The sequence below is a fragment of the Haliotis rufescens genome, unplaced genomic scaffold (genome assembly GCF_023055435.1).
Source record: "Haliotis rufescens isolate VD_foot unplaced genomic scaffold, xgHalRufe1.0.p SCAF_17, whole genome shotgun sequence".
In the NCBI taxonomy this organism is placed as follows: Eukaryota; Metazoa; Mollusca; class Gastropoda; order Lepetellida; family Haliotidae; genus Haliotis; species Haliotis rufescens.
The window spans coordinates 17,574,603-17,593,421 of NW_025963857.1; the positions used below are offsets into that span (position 1 = coordinate 17,574,603).

General features: G+C 41.7%; 1 protein-coding gene across 1 annotated transcript; it reads right to left on the minus strand.

The window, feature by feature from the left end:
- Window positions 1-1,316: 1,316 nt before the first annotated feature.
- On the minus strand, window positions 1,317-18,750 carry LOC124137971 (centromere protein N-like). The gene is made up of 9 exons (XM_046504441.2): window positions 18,454-18,750; window positions 16,947-16,992; window positions 15,521-15,577; window positions 15,060-15,139; window positions 13,425-13,598; window positions 8,336-8,437; window positions 8,055-8,130; window positions 3,053-3,189; window positions 1,317-2,269 (listed from the first exon to the last, which is right to left on the minus strand). The coding sequence occupies exons 1-9, from the start codon at window positions 18,613-18,615 to the stop codon at window positions 2,036-2,038; spliced, it is 1,068 nt and encodes a 355-aa protein (XP_046360397.2). The 5' UTR covers window positions 18,616-18,750; the 3' UTR covers window positions 1,317-2,035.
- Window positions 18,751-18,819: the final 69 nt, after the last annotated feature.

Sequence of the window (18,819 nt, forward strand, 5' to 3'; positions counted from 1 at the left end):
CCTTGAGAACAGAGTATTGAAACAAGGAAACTGCTCAGTCACCCATTTACAATGAAACAGACTAGTCTAAAGAATGTTTTTAACCAGGTCAGTTTGAAAAAAGAATCTGCAACTTTAAATACACTTAGTACACAACAGTTCAAGTAGAAATGGAAAATGTTTTGCGTACATTTTGTGATGCTACAGTAGTGAAACTATTGAAGATGAATGTACATTTCTCCATGATTATTTAAGTGAAAAAGAAAAAAAGAAGAGTTTGGAACCTAAGTCCATCTTGTTGCCATGGAAATGTAAAAAATAAAAATTTCTAAAATTTCTAAATAGCAAAAGGCACCAGTTCAGCATGAACTTGACAGACCTGCAAAGTTTCATGAAAAAATATTGAACGGTTTCTGAGTTATGCTCCGGAAATGAATCTTTGTTGGGCGGGGGATAACAAGTTAAAGAACAGCCACACTTGGAAGGCTGTGTGTTACAATACCCACCAGCCATGCCAAAAAAATCAGGTGTTCTTTAACTTCTTTTGAGTAGATTACAACACTAATATAAATGTTTTCTAAACTTGGCTACAAGCCAGTGTGAATGGGATAGTGTGTGTTGGGTTTATCACCCTTTTGAACAGCATTTCAGTTACATCACAGCCTGTCAGATTGAAGTGGCAGAGAGCCTGAAGTGATGCAGGTCTCGGATGTTTTCCACTTAGGGGGTACCCAATAAATGGGTATGGTGCTGTCAAACCAAGAATCAACAGGGCAAATCTGGGTTTCAAACCTGTGAACTAGGATACTGGCACACCTATTATAGGAAGTGAAGTGCTCAGCAAACTGAGCCCTGGGCAGTCCTAACCCCCCTCCACCAGCTATGTTTGTTTTGTTTGTTGTTTAACGCTGCACACAGCATCAATCCAGCTACACGACAGTGGTCTCTAAATAATCGAGTCTGGCCAAAACAATCCAGTGACTGACATCATGAGCATTGATCTATGCAATTGGGAAACGATGACATGCATCAACAAAGTCAGTGAGCCTGGCCACCTGATCCCATTAGTCGCCTCTTACGACAAGCATAGTCGACTCTTATGGCAAGCATGGGTTGCTGTAGACCAATTCTAACCTGGATCTGCAGGGTTTCCGTAGCTGTGAACCTAATGAGTAGAAATGAGGCCGAAGTTTCTGTTCTATTGGACATTATCTTTAAAATTCTTCAATAAAATGTTACATTTCTTCCACTGCTTTCACAAACTGAGGAAGGACAGATGCATAGCCGCAGACATGAACATATGCATGATACGGATGTGATCTCAAAAGACAAAAACGTTTGTTTACAATATTTATTCCATATTTAACAAAGCATACGCTCAACAAAACAATACAGAGAAACACAATTCCTATCTGCCCAGACCACATCTAAGTCAATTAAAAAGTAAGCAAAACAAAAACAATTCTAAAAGTCAGTTTGAATGGCTCATTCCAAATTCAAACTTAAAATTTAAAGATAAAATTGAGTTCCTTACAATAAATCTACACAAAGAAGCACCAGGATTTTACTTCTAAGTGATGTCATTACACAGGAAATTGTATAACTTTCCTAACATAATAAGTATTGGCTCATTAGATGCAAAACTGTGCTTGTTCTTTTTAATTTGAGTAAAATGCACATCATGGATCTTACAAAAGGGATGTTTGTTTCATTTTCAAATGGACAAAAATAACCTTAATGTTGTTATAAATAGGAGTTCCCTGGAACTTCAAACTTTTCTCATCCACTTTCTAAACAGTTGGTCAACAGAAGAATAACAATACACATCATTGTAAACTGTTTCAAGGCTTGATATCATAAATGCTTTTGTTAGTGAATTTGTGTACAAAAATACAACATATTATCATAGTCAGGCACTAGAATCAAGTATGTTTATCAATTTCACTTTGACGAATACAGAACAGCATTGTTATTATCATTATTTTCACAGTTGGGAAGCGTGTCCAAAAAAAGGATAATCCAGTACGAGTTCACAGTATTACAACCATTCAAAGGTTCATGTTTGGTTTTTATTCATTGCAGTCTTGTCCCGAATTACAAAAAAGTTTTTGGCAAGGGAGTTGACTTTGGCCAGATGAGATGGCAGTGGCAAGGATGCGAGGCCAGCCTTGCCCAAATTCCGGACACCCTCAAGCACCGATGGTCCTTCAAACTTGATGCGGCAGCGGAATGGTCTGTCTTTGTTGGCCATCATGGGGACAAACTTAGTTCCACGAAATTTTACATCCATCTGAAAAACAAACACTGGTTGCTATTGCTATACATGTGCTATACTCTCATGATTTGACAACAGTGTCGGTATTGAGGGTGATCCTGGGGTCCTAGACCCACTTGCACAAAGCAATCTTAGCACTACGACTATCTTAAGTCTATATTAAAGTATGGCAGTTATGATCATCGTAGCGCTGAGATCGCTTTGTGCAAGTGGGTCCTCACGTCTGCTCCTATAGTATTGTGATGCAACTCAAACTGAAAAATGTACCAACTGTTATAATGATAATATATAGAGAAACGCCCAGAAAAGGCCAACACTGTAATAGCCCTGAGGATACCTTTAACATTAGACAAACTGACTGGTTGGGCTCGTGCAAAGTTGCATCTTGAGTACAGGGGCCCATCTGACCATGCTAAATGAATATGCAGAGATTATGAAGATTGTGAGTAATTGTCTCATAGCATAAGCATTCGTCAGACGGTCGGCCTACTGATCTTTTGATGAGCATGTGGAAATGGGCACACATTAAGACTCATGGGGTCTTCAAGGCCATCCTCGAATATCCAGTGAATTTTGTTCCCATTTTCACAACATATACCATCGACCCTTCACCACTACAGCATTGCTTAAGAAGTGATGTCACCATATCCATCAAAGAATATCACTTTGGCATAAATCTACATTCAAAATTTCACCCTGACAAGTGAGTTCTGAGTTGTACGAAACAGTCCCAAATCCATTTAACTTGCATACATAAAATATGTTTCAACAAGAGGCTTGAGTGTACTGAACAGCTACCTTGTATTCCAGCTTCTCCAGAGTTGGCTGGTCAGCACTCCCAAATGTGTGGTCAAGCAACTCCATCCGTTGTTTCTTCTCTTCTTCATTCTCACCTCTGAGTCGCTTGTCGAAGTCCTTCACTGGTTCAGATGACGCTGCAACATTTGGCCAAACATCACAGCAGGAGAAACAAACAAACATCACAGCAGGAGAAACAAACAAACATCACAGCAGGAGAAACAAACAAACAAGGTGGTGAGGTGAAATGGGGTTTAACGTCGCATCCAAGATTATTGCACTTATATAGCGACGTTACAAACAAACAAACATCACAGCAGGAGAAACAAACAAACATCACAGCAGGAGAAACAAACAAACAAGGTGGTGAGGTGAAATGGGGTTTAACGTCGCATCCAAGATTATTGCACTTATATAGCGACGTTACAAACAAACAAACATAACAGCAGGAGAAACAAACAAACATCACAGCAGGAGAAACAAACAAACAAACAAACATCACAGCAGGAGAAACAAACAAACAAACATCAGAGCAGGAGAAACAAACATCAGAGCAGGAGAAACAAACAAACATCAGAGCAGGAGAAACAAACAAACATCACAGCAGGAGAAACAAACAAACATCACAGCAGGAGAAACAAACAAACAAACATCACAGCAGGAGAAACAAACAAACAAACATCACAGCAGGAGAAACAAACATCACAGCAGGAGAAACAAACAAACATCACAGCAGGAGAAACAAACAAACATCACAGCAGGAGAAACAAACAAACAAACATCACAGCAGGAGAAACAAACAAACAAACATCACAGCAGGAGAAACAAACAAACAAACATCACAGCAGGAGAAACAAACAAACATCACAGCAGGAGAAACAAACAAACAAGGTGGTGAGGTGAAATGGGGTTTAACGTCGCATCCAAGATTATTGCACTTATATAGCGACGTTACAAACAAACAAACATAACAGCAGGAGAAACAAACAAACATCACAGCAGGAGAAACAAACAAACAAACAAACATCACAGCAGGAGAAACAAACAAACAAACATCACAGCAGGAGAAACAAACATCAGAGCAGGAGAAACAAACAAACATCAGAGCAGGAGAAACAAACAAACATCACAGCAGGAGAAACAAACAAACATCACAGCAGGAGAAACAAACAAACAAACATCACAGCAGGAGAAACAAACAAACAAACATCACAGCAGGAGAAACAAACATCACAGCAGGAGAAACAAACAAACATCACAGCAGGAGAAACAAACAAACATCACAGCAGGAGAAACAAACAAACAAACATCACAGCAGGAGAAACAAACAAACATCACAGCAGGAGAAACAAACAAACAAACATCACAGCAGGAGAAACAACCATCACAGCAGGAGAAACAAACATCACAGCAGGAGAAACAAACAAACATCACAGCAGGAGAAACAAACAAACAAACATCACAGCAGGAGAAACAAACAAACAAACATCACAGCAGGAGAAACAAACAAACATCACAGCAGGAGAAACAAACAAACATCACAGCAGGAGAAACAAACAAACAAACATCACAGCAGGAGAAACAAACATCACAGCAGGAGAAACAAACATCACAGCAGGAGAAACAAACAAACATCACAGCAGGAGAAACAAACAAACAAACATCACAGCAGGAGAAACAAACATCACAGCAGGAGAAACAAACATCACAGCAGGAGAAACAAACAAACATCACAGCAGGAGAAACAAACAAACAAACATCACAGCAGGAGAAACAAACAAACAAACAAACATCACAGCAGGAGAAACAAACAAAAAAGTCTAAATATGGTCTCAATATTGTCAAGAACGAGATTGCAGTAGACAATAAGATATTTTTTTCAGCTTGAAATTTCTGCCTATAATTCTAGAGAATGGAACGACTAACGCAAAGTCGCATCAACATGTGGATGGCCTGTCAAATGTCCATCCAATTTAGTTCGCCTGTCATGTGATGCTGCCCCCCATACTGATCATGGTCCAGGATTGTTGCCTTGGCATAGTGCATGCCGCTACATTGCCAAATACGTTTTCTGCCATCTGTGAGTCGGAGGCAAACCTTTATTTCATCTGCATTTAAAACATGGTATAAAACCATTGGTTCACAGTTCATCACTGATGTTGCCTGGCCCACCCAATCTTTGTCGCCTATGGTGAGCTGTTAGGGCCACACCCTCACAAGATGCCTTGCTTTCAGGCGGGCTGTATAGAGCCGGTTTAGTTGTTTCAAATTTGCCTTCCTGTTATTGTACAGAACTCTCTATTGATAACAGGAGCAGATTTAAATCTATTGCGTAGCACAATTAATGTAATGAGATGACCTTGTGTATGTGTTGTTTTTTATGTCCTTCCACTCCCAGATTGCATTGTAACCCCACCCGTTTGACTATACTCGTCCCACAGTTGAGCAATTACACTTCTTGATTTGCCAAACATTCAGGCAACTTGGGATACTGTTGTCCCCTCTCTATCATACCCACAATTAGCCATTTGTCTGTTAAATTGCGATACTGTCTCACAAAACTTGAATGAGCTTGGGAATCAAATCTGCTGTCTATAAACTTCCATTCATCAATGTCACATTAGTTTTTTAAACATCAGATATATGAGAGGTATGAACATGTTTGAACAAAAGCAAAATTTATGAAATAAACGACGAGTGGGAGTAGTTTATCGTACAATAAACACTGCAGGGAGAATAAACCATGAGGGCCTGAATTACCGCAAGTTGATTATTATCAACATTACGCACAGCCTAAAGGATGTTACAAAAAATGTTGAGCTTTAAAAATATTTACCCGTATTTAAATAATGATTACTCCCTGAATAGATTCTGACCTCGGCAATGTCGAACATGTCCGTTTTACGAACAGGTGGGTTGGTTAAGTTTGGTATTTCCTGCATATTGTCACAATCCTCACGTCGATTATCTGTGCCTTTGCTCGCTTTACCATTTGTCATATCTGTCCTACTTTTAGATGTGATCATTCGGCTGTACACTGTGTATGCCCAGACACATTTCTGAGGAACAATGAACTATACACTTCCCTATAAAAAACAACGTCATCCAATATATGACGTCATCAAGTTGCAAGCTCATATTCAAATCTCCAGAAATGATGACATGATAGAACAATGCCTCAACGTGAAATAAACCATGCTTAGTTCTTCATTGTTCTTTTTGATTTATCACATAGCTATTTTACATATGACAATAAAAGAAGGAAATCGCTCTTGCCAGTATCTTTCCGAGGCAAGCATGTACACTAGCTTGTATCAAAGTCAAGTTTTCACCCTTGCCATTTCAAGCCTACTATTCTCGGCAAAAATATGATAGGAATATCGCACAAGCAGATAGTTGTATCAGAGAAAGTTTGACAAAATCAACACCAGGTTTTGAAATTATTCCAAAAAATTAAGCGAAGACAAATATTTCTGAAGTGATTCAAAGTTTTCAATGAACTCGACCAACTACTTTTATATATTCAAGTGCAAACGTCATTGATTTTTAACTAAAATGACTGAAGGTTTATCGGAGTGACTGAGATACAGTGCTATTTTTAAGACGATCCCTGCTGTGTGTTCCATGTTACCGTGATGTGCAGTGTTACTTGATACTGTGCAATCTGTATGCCTCTCTCAATGTGCAGCAGCAATAAGTATCTTTACTGTGGCAATCTGTCATTTTGTTTGGCTGTCAGGGATGATATCTCAAATTGTTTCGGTATCTAATCCACCAGGTTGTCTGCTATAGTCGTCATCTTTGTGAAGCCATTTGAAATAGGAACAGCAATCTGATCGGATATCTCATTTTCATCACAAGGGACACAACTCTTGTTTTACACGAGGTGGAACCACAATCAAGCCAAGAACAGTAGCCTTAAAATGGCAATGGCAGAAACTAGGCTTTCAAATAGGCTAGTGGACAATCTGACCTCAGGGAAGATGTCTTGCCAGTGCCATTACCATCGCTATAAGATCCAGGGTAGAATAGGTCTTCAGCAACCCATGTTGCTGTGAAAGGCGACTATGCTATTTAGGAGGCGACTAACGGGATCGGGTGGTCAGAATCGCTGACTTGGTGGATGCATGGCATCGATCCCAATTGCGAGGATCGATGCTCATGATATTAATCACTGGATCGTCTGGTCCAGACTCAATTATTTACAGATCGCCGTTATATAGCTGGAATATTGCTAAGTGAGGGAGTGGATGTTGTTTTGTTTTTCGATACCTTTTGAATCCACAGTACAATGCAAAATAAATGCAATATGAAGGGGTTTTACTGAATCTCCATGTTCATATCAATTTTTTGTACAGCTAACAGATCATGAAAATTATCTTTGTGAGTTTGTTATTATTTAATGGCGCATGCAGCAATATTCCACCCTTGTGACGTTAACCTGTAAATAATCAGGCCTCAACCAGATAATCCAGTGATTGTTATTATAAGCAATATTCACACCATTTGGGTACAGGAACATTTAATCAACCAAGTCACCGAGTCCGTCCAAAATTATTTTTGTTGCCTCGTATGACAAGCATGACAAGTTGTGGACCTGTTGTAATACAGAATCCCCACCGAATACTGTTGTTGTTGTTGTTGTTTGTTGTATGATGCCGCACTCAGCAATATTCCAGCTATATGACGGCGGTCTGTAAATAATCGAGTCTGGACCACACAATCCAGTGATTAATATCATGAGCTGATGTCCACGCAATTGGGATCGATGAAATACATCAACCGAGTCAGCGAGTCTGACCACCCGATCCCGTTTGTCGCCTCTTTTATGGCAAGCATGGGATGCTGAAGACCCGGATCTTCACAGGTCCTGAACACTTTGGGAATCACATAGAAAGGTATAAGGTTTCATGAAAAGTTCACCAACTTTTGCCATGTGAGTGTATAACTTTGAAAGAAAACAGGATATGAACACAGGATAAGCTTATCTTAGTAAACACACCTTTACGCTTTCTGTTCGACTTCCTTGTAAGGGGGTTTTCCCTTTCTTCAATGCTCCTGTACTTCCCAAATGATCCCTGAAATAAGACAGAAACTACATACTACTTTCCTTTAAACAAAAAGGCATGAAAATGAACGGGAAAATTGAATTTTTTTACTTCTTTAGCCATTGTTAGTTTAATCGATGCAATGTGTAACAACAGCTGAACCATACGTATCACTTATATCAGTATCCACTTGACCTCAGTCTGGACAGACAATAGGCTAGGCCATGCATCTTACCTGGCTGTGTTTGTTGAGAGCCAGCTCTACCAAGGAGGGGACGTGACTTCCAACCAGCTGGAGGCTGTGAACCTCGTCTGTCTTGAACACTGGTAGCAGGGCCTGTAGCACATCAATGGTGTAGAGGAGAAGAGAGGTGAGGGGTTTAACAATGCGTTCAAGATTGTTGCACTTATATAGCGACATGCATGCACGAATGTGTGTGTGGGGCTGCTTGTAATATTTTGGACTAATGTTTATTTTATACCATGCCGCAGTTTAACATGAATACCCCACTCAGACACAGTATACTGACTCCAAGCCGTCCAGTCTTTGTTTTAGCCCCTTAATGCCGAGCGCAAGATTGGGTAACAACAAGTACCATCTTTTAACGTCATTTGGTATGACACGGCCGGGGATGGAACCCCGGACTTTCCGCTCTCCGGGCGGACGCACTACCTCTAGACCACGGAAGCGGTCCTTTCCACTTAGGTGAAACCCAATAAATGGGTATGGTGCTGTCAAACCAAGAATCAACAGGGCAAATCTGGGTTTGAAACCTGTGAAGTAGGATACTGGCACACCTATTATAGGAAGTGAAGTGCTCAGCAAACTGAGCCCTGTGCAGTCCTAACCCCCCTCCACCAGCTATGTTTGTTTGTTTGTTTTGTTTGTTGTTTAACGCTGCACAGAGTTTTTGTTTTAGCTCCTTAACTTCGAACACCAGGCAGGGTAACAACAAGTGCAAATTTTAAAGTCTTTTGGTATGACGCAGCTGGGGATCGAACCCCTGACCTTCTGTTCTCTGGGTAGACTTTCTACCTCTAGACCACAGAGGTGGTCTTTACCACAAGACCACGGAGGCAGTCTCTACTCCCAGACCACGGAGGCTGTCTCTACCACTAGACCACGAAGGCCGTCTCTACCACTATATCACAGAGGCGGTCTCTACCACTAGACCACGGAGGCGATCTCTACCACTAGAAAACGGAGGCTGTCTCTACCACAAGACCACGAAGGCGGTCTCTACCACTAGACAACGGAGGCTGTCTCTACCACAAGACCACGAAGGCGGTCTCTACCACTAGACCACGGAGGCGATCTCTACCACTAGACAACGGAGGCTGTCTCTACCACAAGACCACGAAGGCTGTCTCTACCACTAGACCACGAAGGCAGTCTCTACCACTAGACAACGGAGGCTGTCTCTATCACTATATCACGGAGGCGGTCTCTACCACTAGACCACGGAGGCGGTCTCTACCACAAGACCACGAAGGTGGTCTCTACCACTAGACCACGAAAGCAGTCTCTCCCACTAGACAACGGAGGCTGTCTCTATCACTATATCACGGAGGCGGTCTTTACCACTATATCACGGAGGCGGTCTCTACCACTAGACCACGGAGGCGGTCTCTACCACTAGACAACAGAGGCTGTCTCTACCACAAGACCACTAAGGCGGTCTCTACCACTAGACCACGAAGGCAGTCTCTACCACTAGACAACGGAGGCTGTCTCTATCACTATATCACGGAGGCGGTCTCTACCACTAGACCACGGAGGCGGTCTCTACCACTAGACCACTGAGGTCTCTACCACTAGACAACGAAGGCGGTCTCTACCACTAGACCACGGTGGCTGTCTCTACCAATAGACCACGGTGGCTGTCTCTACCAATAGACCATGGAAGCTGTCTCTACCACTAGACCATGGAGGCTGTCTCTACCACTAGACCACGGAGGCGGTCTCTACCACTAGACCACGGAGGCGGTCTCTACCACTAGACCACGGTGGCTGTCTCTACCAATAGACCACGGTGGCTGTCTCTACCAATAGACCATGGAAGCTGTCTCTACCACTAGACCATGGAGGCTGTCTCTACCAATAGACCATGGAAGCTGTCTCTACCACTAGACCACGGAGGCGGTCTCTACCACTAGACCACGAAGGCGGTATCTACCATTAGACCACGGAGGCGGTCTCTACCACTAGAACACAGAGGCGGTCTCTACCACTAGACCATGGAGGCGGTCTTTACCACTAGACCACGAAGGCAGTCTCTACCACTAGACCACGGAGGTTGTCTCTACCTCGACAACACAGAGGTGGTCTCTACCACTTGACCACGGAGGCGGTCTTAACCTCTAGACCACAGAGGTGGTCTCTACCACTAGACCACGGAGGCGGTCTCTACCACTAGACCTCGAAGGCGACTACTACTAGACCATGGAGGTGGTCTCTACCACTAGACCATGGAGGCGGTCTTTACCATTAGACCACGGAGGCGGTCTCTACCACTAGAACACAGAGGCGGTCTCTACCACTAGACCATGGAGGCGGTCTTTACCATTAGACCATGGAGGCGGTCTCTACAACTAGACCATGGAGGTGGTTTCTACCACTAGACCATGGAGGCGGTCTTTACCATTAGACCACGGAGGCGGTCTCTACCACTAGAACACAGAGGCGGTCTCTACCACTAGACCATGGAGGCGGTCTTTACCATTAGACCATGGAGGCGGTCTCTACAACTAGACCATGGAGGTGGTTTCTACCACTAGACCATGGAGGCGGTCTTTACCATTAGACCACGGAGGTGGTCTCTACCACTAGAACACAGAGGCGGTCTCTACCACTAGACCATGGAGGCGGTCTTTACCATTAGACCATGGAGGCGGTCTCTACCACTAGACCATGGAGGCGGTCTTTACCATTAGACCACGGAGGCGGTCTCTACCACTAGAACACAGAGGCGGTCTCTACCACTAGGCCCCATAGGCGATCTAATGGCGGAGTTTATAGAGGAGAAAAAGATGGAAAGGACAGCAATGGTCTTGGGTGAAGAGAAAAGTTGTTTCGCTCTCAGATCACACTTTTTATATGGACCATCGCTGCTGTCATGTGACCTTGATGAAATATCACCTATCACATTACTACCTGTCTCCCAAGCTTAATTGTTTTTGGTATTTGGAGGTTTCTGAAGGTTTCTGAAGGAAAAGTGGGGAGGCATGTCTGGTCCTTAGTCCTTAAGTGGGTCCTTAGACGTAGAAATGCAGGATAAGTATACTTATCCTGCATTACTCCTTAATGCATCTGTATCAGATGGTATGGAGGCGGGAATACCTTCAGATGTCTAGGAAAAAAAACTCGATAACTCACACCCAAAAGAAGACACATGTTTTCCAATTAACCGTAAGGCGGGAAAAGCATAAAAACACCGTAACTGTTGGGTAAGTTCAATCTTATTTACAGACGGAACATAAGAATTGAGAGAACTGTGTACACACATGGTAATAACGGATGATAGCGAAAGCTAAAATCTTTCCCAACTGTATTACCGAGCCAAAGCTGATAGAAGCAATTCTTTTCACTGGGAGTGGCTTAGACAATACCGCGCAGGAGGGAAACTGGCTCCAGATAGGATGACTTCATTATTTGCGTCGGTGGTTGGTTACCTGCGCCATCCTTCGTCTTCAAGAGCCACATCTCAAAGATAATGACTTGCGAAAACTGTGTCGGACCTCCAAAAATGCTGACAGAACAGTTACTATGTAAAGCCATGGTAGAGGCTACCGCTCTGATTTTGTGAAAATTATTCGCTCTTGGAGCATCAAGTTTGGCGATATCGTAAGCCTGTTGGATGACTGTGTGTAACCATAGAGATATGGTTTTGCAAGGAACTTCGGTCATGGATGTATGGCATACAAGGATGAAAAACTAGTTTTTGAGTGGCGGATGAAAACTCGTAGCGAACAGGGCACAAGATGAGTTCACCATCATCTTCAACTCCTACAGTCGTCGAAATTGGTGGAAAAGTGAAGGAACAATCGTGTTGGCCTTGTAGTTGATTTTTCGCTATAAAATGCCAGCACAACCCGAGATGTACTGCTCCCTGCATGCCATGTTCAAACCAGACGGGTGACGTTAAGTGTGTGTGACTGAGGTCATAAAATTAGGATGCGTTGAAAGACTTGAAGGGCGCCCCTCGCAAACCTCAAAGTACCGCATTCAATTCCCAAGCAGGGGGACAGAATTTTGTCTTCTGGTCCTCAAGCCTAAAAGAGCGTAGTATGGCCTGTAGTTGCGGAACCTTGGTCACCTTACAATTCTCCAGAACGGCCAATACTGAATTGAGCGCAACCAAGTACGGAGTAATGGTGCTACCCTTTAAGTCTCTTTTGGTATGCAAGTGTAAGAGGTGTTCGGCTAAGAGTTGTGGTGACATGGGATCTTGATTTTTTGGCCTTGCAAATGGTTCTAAAAGATCACCACTTGTAATCGTATAAACCCCTGGTAGAGAGACGATGCACTAATGCAATAGCTTTGGCAGCTCTTAGCACTTTAAGCCTTTTTAAGACGAACCAAGTGTGCAGATGAAATCTGCCTGGCCTTGGGTGAGGCAATTTGCTGTGAGGGTGGATGAGTATATTGGACCACTGAGGGAGGGGTAGAGGATCATTTTCTGCAAGATTTCTGAGGTCAACAACACCCCCTTCGTCGGCCACCACGGCGCATCCAAGTCAGAGAAAGGTTCCTTGTCTGTTTGATCATTTGTATAACTCTGGGAAGTAGAATAGGTGGCGGAAAAGAGTACGCTCTCAGCCCTACCCAGGGGATGCTGAATGCGTCCACTGCCCAAGCCTGCGGATCCGGTAATGGGGAGACATACTAGGGCTGGGATGAGTCCAAATTTACTACCCGGGTACCCACCCCCTTATTACCCGACCCTACCTTGGTACCCGCTGTTGGTCTCAAGAGGTAGGTACAAACTGTCCGATTGGGAAAAGTTTGACCGTAGCTCTGGTAAAATCATTAAATGTGTTTAGATACATGTATGAACCGATCTGGTGTATACGCTGAAGCTGACTGCAGTTTTAATTATATTCAAGCATATAAAAGTCAGAAGGAATGGGCATAGTAGTCAGAAAGAACTGCGAACATTAGTTTAAACATAGAGTTTTAGATACTTTTTGTTATTAAACAATATATCACGTGATGAAGCACGGGTCTGGGTAGTCCTGTGGGTACCCAGGTCCTACTCAGTACCCACCCGACCCGAGTACCTGGGTTACCCGTCCCAGACCTAAGACATACGTCTTAATCTTACCTCAATGAAGTTGTCTTCATCTTTAGCCTTGATCCTGGAGATGACTACAAACTGGGTCTTGGGGTAGTGCACCATGTAGATGACATCGTTAGGCTTGTACACCGTGGGGTGCTTCACATCTACGATGTGAACACGACTCCAGAGGGCGCCACCAAACATGTTCACATTCACATGCTGTCAACAGAATGCATATGTTACTGGCCACAAACAACAGCCATTGTTAAAATTCCAATTGTCTATATGCTAACAGTCCATTACGAAATATATGAGAAAAAAACGTGTCATGATTCACAGTATGTTTGTGCATTGAGAATTTGAATTTGACGATATGATACACGATAAACAATGATTCAAGGTTTAATTCTGTATTGATTTCAATATTTACTTATCTTAATATTTACTCATTTTGGCAATTAACCAATATCTACTCAGGTCATCATTGTCTTAATGACCATCATAAAACAATGAGTGTGAGTGAGTGAGTTGGGTTTAACGCCGCTTTTAACAGTATTCCAGTTATATCGCGGCGTGTCAGCTTAATGTGGGAGGAAAGCCCGAAAGGGATGCAAGTCTCTGACGTTTACCACTTCGGTGAAAGCCACGAGCACAGGTATGGTGCTGACAAACCTAAAAACATAATCAAGGCGAACTGGGATTCGAACCCACAATCATAGGTTTCTGGTGCGCCCAAGGTACGCATCTCTGCACACCCTAGACAACTGGGCCACCCGTGCCCCCCATGAAACAATGAGACGATCTGATCCGATAATAGCAAACACTGCTAGAAGAGACCAAGATTACATTAGTATAAACAAATCATGCAAGTTGACACAAACTTTGATCACTTTGTAAAATAACATGGTTCAAGGGCAGTAACTGTATATGCTAAAAATCTAAAAACATGTAGCTGTAGCAAGGGAATTAACTCTGGAAAACAATAACTTACAGGACCAATTTTCGAACTCAGTCATGACAAGTATCTCTCAGATACCGGTAAGCATGCAAACTTTCATTCATGTAATTTCAGTAGTTTCTGTGTAAAGTTATCCCACTGCAGTCACTTTGAAAAGCACAGAGCAAGGGCCATAACTCTGTAAAATATGAGTGAGTGAGTGAGTAAGTGAGTATGGTTTTATGCCACTTTTAGCAAAATTCCAGCAATATCATGGCAGGGGACACCAGAAATGGGCCTCACACATTGTACCCATTTCGGCAATCGAACCCGGGTCGTCAGCGTGACGAGCGAACGCTTTAATGACCAGGCTACCTGACCGCCCCTCTGTAAAATATGAATTAAAGACACCAATATTCCAGCTCATTGAAGGTCATGACCAGTAATATCAGTGTGTAAATTTCATTTCTCTAACTTATATAGTTTTTTGAGAAAATGTGTCCCCTTTGAGAAGTGGACGGACGGAAATAGGAAGGACAGACAGATAGACGAACTCCATTTCGGTGGAGCAGGGGATAAAAATAATTTGTTGTCCCCATACCACTTATTATATGAAGGGGTTCTGCTATGTTTAGCGTGTTTAGGGTAGGTGTGCTTCAATTATTTTCAAAACTATGGAGTAACAGTGTTTGGAATGTACTTCCATGACATACTTGTCTGATATCAGTTTAACCACAACTCACCACGTCATCGAAGTACAGTTTCATTTTGGACACAATCAGCTTCCTGAATGCATTTGGACTGGAGATGAAATGGACCTTATCTGAAAACCACAGAACCAAATTCTTCATTCCCAAAGTTCAGGGCATCATACGGTCATGCGTCATACATTATGCAGAGATAGAAACTAACCATTGCTAACTGTTTCAGTCTACTAGTCCTTATAATGATAAGTTTATAACATATACCAAAACCCTTAAAAACAGCAAATTTCTACCAGTCCTTATGATACCTTAATTATTGGGCAGTTTGGCAAGGACTTCAGGTCTAGTGCCAATATCTGATGCTGTTATGGTGTGCATTTTGAAAACCTGGTCTAGAAAGTCTAGACAATACCCTGGCTTCTGTGTGAATTGAAAAGTTTCAAACAGTGCTTTTAAAATGAATGTAAATAATGCTGATCTCTATGATCAAAGGACAGTACCTTGACCTCGGAGTTCGCAAACACTCCATTTTCTACTCTCTGAATGGATCTGGCTGTCTGAAATGATATGAATGATGTATAAGACATGATGAAAATCCAAGTTGTCAAGCAGCCTACTTCTTATCAGACCCAGACCTGTGTTTGTTATTTAATGCCATATTCCAGCTTCAATGACCAGACAGGACGGTCGGGTAGCCTAGTGGGTAACGTGTTCACTCATCACGCCGAAGACCTGGGTTTGATTTTCGACACATGCACAATGTCTGAAGCCCATATCTGGTGTCTGATATTGCTGGAATATTGCTAAAAGCGGCGTAAAACCATACCCACTCATCACTCATGACCAGACAATCCACTCCATGGGGATACGAAGCTAGGCAACAAACAAAGTCACAAAGTCTGATGACCCAATCCATTTAGTCACTGCTTACAACCAGCACAGGTCAAGGATCCCCATTGGGGATCAGACACTGGCATCAGAATAATCATTTATATTATGCCTCAAAGTAAGATTGACCAATCAGACAGCAGAACTACTGACCCCACATGAGCCTGTGTACCGTCAGTAAAAATCCAAGATGGTTGTTACTGATCCATTATGAGACTATACCATCAGCAACAGCCATCATGAGACCGTATACCATCAGCAACAGCCATCATGAGACCGTATATCGTCAGCAACAGCCATCATGAGACCGTATACCGTCAGCAACAGCCATCATGAGACCGTATATCGTCAGCAACAGCCATCATGAGACCGTATACCGTCAGCAACAGCTATCATGAGACCGTATATCGTCAGCAACAGCCATCATGACACCATATACCATCAGCAACAGCCATCATGAGACTGTATACCGTCAGCAACAGCCATCATGAGATTGTATACCGTCAGCAACAGCGATCTGTCCCGTGAAGATCCAGGGTAGAATAGGTCTTCAGCAACCCATGCTTGCCGTAAAAGGTGACTATGCTTTTCGTAAGAGGTGACTAACGGGATTGGGTGGTCAGGCTCGCTGACTTGGTTAATGCATGTCAATCACTGGATGTATTATATTTGTTTTTGATTTGTTCATATCAAACAGCCAAAAATGATACAAGGATTCATTAGAAACTATAGCTTTATCATGTTTAATACAGTTTTAATTTTGAACAAACATTACATACTATGTACATGATGTATAGTCAGCATGGTTAGATAGTCTGTCTTACCATGCTTACAGACCCTGATACAAATATATATCAAATACAGCCCATGCAAGTCTATAATGTTTGGAAAGTCTGAAAATGAAGAGAGTCTCTGGGCTCACTTTTAATATATTTTTTATTAAGATAATTGAACAACTGTTTTTTTCTGTTCGAACTGTTCATTTCAGAGACTAGATGTTAGTCTAATGGTTAGGCTGATGTCAGAGATTGTACTTACAGATGAGATCAAGATCTCCAGCAGCCTGAATGTCAACATCTTCTTCCTGCAAATTGATAAGCTGATTATGTTACAAGCTAATCAAGCTTATTGTTATGTGAATGACTATTGCTGATTGAAACTACATAATATGTCAACATGATACACTGATCACATTTAAGTGTTCCCATTTTCTCTGAACAAGTAGAGAAATACTTATAACGAAATTCATACACAAAAATATGCTGGCTAAAAGGTAGGGCTTGGGAGATACACCAACAGTACGATCCGATAACTACTACAATACTATGCTCATGATCCAACACGTATCTTGACACTTGCATGAACTCTTATCAGTGGTGCCTAAGCCATCTTTTTCATAAACCAAATACCTGGCACACTGATTATTTACAGTTGTGTCAAGTATGGCTTAGTGTATGTACATTTTCACAAATAATTAGTGTTTGGTGCAAAAATTATGAAAGAAAATGTTTACGGCAAGAATAGATATGTTTTGCTTTGTGGGCGACTATGATCGATACTTGTATTGAGAAGTAAAAAAATCACAATACATAGATGTATCAGTGTATTGTCCCACTGCCACTAAAAAGACCCCTTGACATGATGAGCCCATATCTTGATGGCAGAAATGGCCCCAAATAGGTGAAAACAGACCAGTTAAAAAAAGACAACAAAATTGAAAATGAGGTGTTTAATTATGTTAACGGTAGTCAATATTTCAACTAGTGATCATGGTAATAAAAATAGCATAAATCATAAGACCATATTAAAAACAAAATCGACAAATGTTACAAATACTACATTATAAAAAGCTAAATTATACAGAGATCATTAGTGGAATGTTTTTTCATATAATATATATCATATGTTAGGAATAAAAATTGTATTGTGTTGAGGTGAAATGATACATCGATGCATTTATGGCATAAATCGTATACCGTAGATGTAAAAAATGCATATGATCATTATGAACGAGTCAAATGCATGTATATTATGTTGAGTTGACAGGGACAGACACCATTTGTCATATGAAACTCGTCCTCAGCGCATTTCAGAATAGTGGTTTATGTAGAATAACTGTTTCAATAGTCACTGGTCTCGGACTAACAGACTCATGGCCTAAGCCTGGTTGACTTCAGGGACAGAAAATGGCACTAGTGCTATAGGTCTAGACCTTGCCAAATCAAAGGACGAGTGAAAAGTTGCCATTTTAAAAGGGTTTTGCTATACGAAAGTATTATAAGGATTAGTGGATTAGATATGTTAGTTTTTATCGCTGTTATGTATTATATAACACATTACTATTCCGATATGTTTCTTTTGCAACAACGTGACACAAGCCTGAAATTTGATTACTGCGTAAAAAAAAGTTAAACCGACTGGCTTCATTTTGGGAAGGTAATGCAAAATTCTTGAATCATTCAGCAGTTCGAATGTTATGGTAAAAACATGGTATTTTGTCACAAATTATGTCTTAACAAATGGATGTAAAAAGCAAACAACGCACTTGACAACTTTCGTAAACATCTTCTGCAATCCGAATTTTGGGTTTCTTGAGGTTTATCTGTTGCAGAGTTACTTCGGGGAGAAAATTCCACTTCCTACAAGTATCAATAATGTCATTTTTGGTACATCGACAAATAACTCGAAAGATTATCTGTTTATCCATTAGTATGACGTGTCGGGTAATCTATAAAATATCTTGAACATGTTAGATCAGCCTGTAGTTTCTAAAAGATTCTAAAAGAAATCGTTGAAATCGGCGCCGCAGTGTTTACAACAAAAACTGATGACGTATCGTGGCAAGCACTTTACCGGATATGGAATGACGTTTCAAGCCAACTGCACAGGAAGTGTTTGTCTGCTATTTATG

What these genes read in the sequence shown, in the direction of transcription:
- LOC124137971 (XM_046504441.2), bottom strand. Translation starts at nt 18,615, where the DNA reads ATGGATAAACAGATAATCTTTCGAGTTATTTGTCGATGTACCAAAAAT. An exon ending in CTCTCAACAAACACAGCCAG is followed by an intron (nt 8,131 to 8,335) that starts GTAAGATGCATG and finishes GTCTTATTTCAG; the next exon opens with GGATCATTTGGGAAGTACAG. An exon ending in TGGAGAAGCTGGAATACAAG is followed by an intron (nt 2,270 to 3,052) that starts GTAGCTGTTCAG and finishes TTTGTTTTTCAG; the next exon opens with ATGGATGTAAAATTTCGTGG.